The sequence below is a fragment of the Hyla sarda genome, chromosome 9 (assembly GCF_029499605.1).
Source record: "Hyla sarda isolate aHylSar1 chromosome 9, aHylSar1.hap1, whole genome shotgun sequence".
Taxonomy (NCBI): domain Eukaryota; kingdom Metazoa; phylum Chordata; class Amphibia; order Anura; family Hylidae; genus Hyla; species Hyla sarda.
The window spans coordinates 176,662,458-176,668,124 of NC_079197.1; the positions used below are offsets into that span (position 1 = coordinate 176,662,458).

The 5,667-nt window shown below is 52.3% G+C and overlaps 1 protein-coding gene across 1 annotated transcript in view; it reads right to left on the reverse strand.

Annotated features, from left to right (window-relative positions):
• The window catches only part of RPS6KA6 (ribosomal protein S6 kinase A6), a 95,440-nt gene extending 90,094 nt beyond the window's left edge, over positions 1-5,346 (reverse strand). The window contains exon 1 of the mRNA XM_056538918.1: positions 5,069-5,346. Coding sequence (XP_056394893.1) covers positions 5,069-5,140 — 72 coding nt within the window. The 5' untranslated portion in view covers positions 5,141-5,346. The remainder of the gene's footprint in view (positions 1-5,068) is intronic.
• Positions 5,347-5,667: the final 321 nt, after the last annotated feature.

Here is a 5,667-nt window from a genome sequence, read left to right on the forward strand (position 1 = left end):
ACGTGTCCCCCTGCTTAAGCCAGTACATGTCAGGGCCCGTCTGAAGTTTGTTAGAGAGCAATTGGATGATCCAGAACAGGATTGGAAGAACGTCATATGGTCAGATAAAACCAAAGTAGAACTTTTTGGTAAAAACTCAATTTGTCGTGTTTGGAGGAGAAAGAATGCTGAGTTGCATCCTAAGAATACCATACCTGCTGTGAAGCATGGGGGTGGAAACATCATGCTTTGGGGCTGTTTTTCTGCAAAGGGACCAGGACGACTGATCCGTGTAAAGGAAAGAATGAATGGGGCCATATATCGTGAGATTTTGAGTGAAAACCTCCTTCCATCAGCAAGGGCATTGAAGATGAAACATGGCTGGGTCTTTCAGCATGACAATGATCCCAAACACAAGCAATGAAGGAGTGGCTTCATAAGAAGCATTTCAAGGTCCTGGAGTGGCCTAGCCAGTCTCCAGATCTCAACCCCATAGAAAACCTTTGAAGGGAGTTATAAGTCCGTATTGCCAGCGACAGCCCCAAAACATCACTGCTCTAGAGGAGATCTGCATGGAGGAATGGGCCAAAATACCAGGAACAGTGTGTGAAGACCTTGTGAAGACAGAAAACATGTGACCTCTGTCATTGCCAACAAAGGGGATATAACAAAGTATTGAGATAAACTTTTGTTATTGACCAAATACTTATTTTCCACCATAATTTGCAAATAAATTCTTTAATAATCAGACAATGTGATTTTATGGATTTTTTTCTCGTTCTGTCTCTCATAGTTGAGGTTATAACCTATGATGAAAATTACAGCCTCTCATCTTTATAAGGGGGAGAACTTGTACAATTGGGGGCTGAATAAATACTTTTTTGCCCAAAATTCCCAGAGACGGCAACAGCCAGAGCGAGCGGGAATCTGTGACAATGCTTGTTCTGTGCAGCTTCTTTCTGCTTCATGTGAAAAGGATCTGACAGCAGAGGATGTGTGACAGAGATGTATGACTACACTGTAACGAACCCTCAGCTGTGTTGGCTGGACTGGGTCAGGGTAGGTTGCTAGTTTCTGAGTACACATACCATATAACACTTTTACTTTTTGAGTTGGACAAAATAAAACAAAAACTATTCTCTATGAATAAGACGCTAAATCTTCCCCAAAATCTGAAAGGTGCAAAACTTATGTTTGTGGACAACAGATAATGAGCGCCACACACAGGTAGGTTATAGACATAACATGACAATATGTGGACACGTCCAAAGCAACACAACGTGACAAAATCTTCAATACAAAATGATATAAAGTAGCAACAAAAAGCACAATATACAAAGTCCAGCGTTACGGGTCAAGGCTCCCATAGGAAACACAGGAGGCTGAATACTTATATATCAGTGTATATGGCGACACAGGAGGCTGAATACTTATATATCAGTGTATATGGCGACACAGGAGGCTGAATACTTATATATCAGTGTATATGGCGACACAGGAGGCTGAATACTTATATATCACTGTATATGGCGACACAGGAGGCTGAATACTTATATATCAGTGTATATGGCGACACAGGAGGCTGAATACTTATATATCAGTGTATATGGCGACACAGGAGGCTGAATACTTATATATCAGTGTATATGGCGACACAGGAGGCTGAATACTTATATATCAGTGTATATGGTGACACAGGAGGCTGAATACTTATATATCAGTGTATATGACGACACAGGGGGCTGAATACTTATATATCAGTGTATATGGCGACACAGGAGGCTAAATACTTATATATCACTGTATATGGCGACACAGGAGGCTGAATACTTATATATCACTGTATATGGCGACACAGGAGGCTGAATACTTATATATCAGTGTATATGGCGACACAGGAGGCTGAATACTTATATATCAGTGTATATGGCGACACAGGAGGCTGAATACTTATATATCAGTGTATATGGCGACACAGGAGGCTGAATACTTATATATCAGTGTATATGGTGACACAGGAGGCTGAATACTTATATATCAGTGTATATGGCGACACAGGAGGCTGAATACTTATATATCAGTGTATATGGCGACACAGGAGGCTGAATACTTATATATCAGTGTATATGGCGACACAGGAGGCTGAATACTTATATATCAGTGTATATGGCGACACAGGAGGCTGAATACTTATATATCAGTGTATATGGCGACACAGGAGGCTGAATACTTATATATCAGTGTATATGGCGACACAGGAGGCTAAATACTTCTATATCAGTGTATATGGCGACACAGGAGGCTGAATACTTATATATCACTGTATATGGCGACACAGGAGGCTGAATACTTATATATCAGTGTATATGGCGACACAGGAGGCTGAATACTTATATATCAGTGTATATGGCGACACAGGAGGCTGAATACTTATATATCAGTGTATATGGCGACACAGGAGGCTGAATACTTATATATCAGTGTATATGGCGACACAGGAGGCTGAATACTTATATATCAGTGTATATGGCGACACAGGAGGCTGAATACTTATATATCAGTGTATATGGCGACACAGGAGGCTGAATACTTATATATCAGTGTATATGGCGACACAGGAGGCTGAATACTTATATATCAGTGTATATGGCGACACAGGAGGCTGAATACTTATATATCAGTGTATATGACGACACAGGGGGCTGAATACTTATATATCAGTGTATATGGCGACACAGGAGGCTGAATACTTATATATCAGTGTATATGACGACACAGGGGGCTGAATACTTATATATCAGTGTATATGGCGACACAGGAGGCTGAATACTTATATATCACTGTATATGGCGACAAAAATACAAAAAGAGCGGATGGGAAAAATGCTAAAACTTTACAGAATCATCGTAATCCCGAGGTCATAGGGAACAGAACACATTGGGCAGCAGATAAAATACTGTAATATTACACGTATGATGGTGGCAAACGACCCACACGGGGGGCAGAGTGTGAGGGGGAATCATGGCAGAGTACAGGCAGGATAAGGGGGTAGGACACGGGCAGGAGACAGGGGGCACAGGAGACTGGCAGGAGACGGGGGGGACAGATAACATGGGCAGGATACTGGGAGGGCACACGTGACACGGGCAGGATACCGGGGGGGGGGGGGCACACATGACACGGGCAGGATACCGGGGGGGGGGGGGCACACATGACACGGGCCGGATAAAGGGGGGGGGGGCACACATGACACGGGCAGGATACCGGGGGGGGCACACATGACACGGGCAGGATATCGGGGGGGGGGGGGGGCACACATGACACGGGCAGGATACCGGGGGGGGGGGGGGGCACACATGACACGGGCAGGATACCGGGGGGGGCACACATGACACGGGCAGGATACCGGGGGGGGGCACACATGACACGGGCAGGATACAGGGGGGTCACACAAGACACGGGCAGGATACCGGGGGGCACACGACACGGGCAGGATAATGGGGAGCACACAAGAAGGATACCGGGGGGCACACATGACACGGGGGGGGCACACATGACACAGGCAGGATACCGGGGGGGGGGCACACATGACACAGGCAGGATACCGGGGGGGGGCACACATGACACGGGCAGGATACAGGGGGGTCACACAAGACACGGGCAGGATACAGGGGGGTCACACAAGACACGGGCAGGATACCGGGGGGCACACATGACACGGGCAGGATACCGGGGGGCACACATGACACGGGCAGGATACCGGGGGGCACACATGACACGGGCAGGATACCGGGGGGCACACATGACACGGGCAGGATACCGGGGGGCACACATGACACGGGCAGGATACCGGGGGGCACACAAGACACGGGCAGGATACCGGGGGGCACACAAGACACGGGCAGGATACCGGGGGGCACACATGACACGGGCAGGATACCGGGGGGGCACACATGACACGGGCAGTATACCGGGGGGCACACAAGACACGGGCAGGATACCGGGGGGCACACAAGACACGGGCAGGATACCGGGGGGCACACATGACACGGGCAGGATACCGGGGGGCACACATGACACGGGCAGGATACCGGGGGGCACACATGACACGGGCAGGATACCGGGGGGCACACATGACACGGGCAGGATACCGGGGGGCACACAAGACACGGGCAGGATACCGGGGGGCACACAAGACACGGGCAGGATACCGGGGGGCACACATGACACGGGCAGGATACCGGGGGGCACACATGACACGGGCAGGATACCGGGGGGCACACATGACACGGGCAGGATACCGGGGGGCACACATGACACGGGCAGGATACCGGGGGGCACACATGACACGGGCAGGATACCGGGGGGCACACATGACACGGGCAGGATACCGGGGGGCACACATGACACGGGCAGGATACCGGGGGCCACACAAGACACGGGAAGTATACCGGGGGGCACACAAGACACGGGAAGTATACTGGGGGGCACACAAGACACGGGCAGGATACCGGGGGGCACACAAGACACGGGCAGGATACCGGGGGGCACACATGACACGGGCAGGATATGGGGGGGGCACACATGACACGGGCAGGATATGGGGGGGGCACACATGACACGGGCAGGATACCGGGGGGCACACATGACACGGGCAGGATATCGGGGGGCACACATGACACGGGCAGGATATCGGGGGGCACACATGACACGGGCAGGATACCGGGGGGCACACATGACACGGGCAGGATACCGGGGGGCACACATGACACGGGCAGGATACCGGGGGGCACACATGACACGGGCAGGATATCGGGGGCACACGTGACACGGGTAGGATACCGGGGGGGCACACATGACACGGGCAGGATACCGGGGGGGCACACATGACACGGGCAGGATACCGGGGGGCACACATGACACAGGCAGGATACCGGGGGGCACACATGACACGGACAGGATACCGGGGGGGCACACATGACACGGGCAGGATACCGGGGGGCACACATGACACGGGCAGGATACCGGGGGGCACACAAGACACGGGCAGGATACCGGGGGGCACACAAGACACGGGCAGCGGACACACCTCACTCCCGCCGGTCCCGTACACTTCCATGTTCATCCCCGGATCCTCCAGATGACTGAGCCGCTGAGGCATCCCCCTCACGGGCGGCTCGGTCCACGCACCCCCCGCCAGCTCCTAACGGGGGAGCGGAGAGGTGAAAAATCCCCCTCCCGATTCGCCTGTTCCCGGTCCCCGCAGCCACAGGCTCCGCCAATATGGCGGCCGCCGTCACCTGTGCAGCATGGAAACCGGGGGGAGCCGCGTCACCGTGACGTCACCAAGGAGATCCCCAGCCTGGCGACCGCGACGGGAGCGCGCATGCAAATCAAGTGGGCGGGGCATAGAAGCGCGCGAGGGCATGCAAATGAGGGGCGTGTTCTACGGCCGTGCGTATATAACGGGCGGTGCCTGAGAGGACAAAAGCGATGAGACAAGGCGGGAAGCGCAGTGCCTGAGGGGAACAGCTGGAGGGCGATGGGTTACACCCCGATATAGCCCCCTCACCTGTCCTACTAATACACCCCCATATATCTCCCTCACCTGTCCTACTAATACACCCCGATATATCCCCCTCACCTGTTATACTAATACACCCCGATATAGCCCCCTCACCTGTCCTA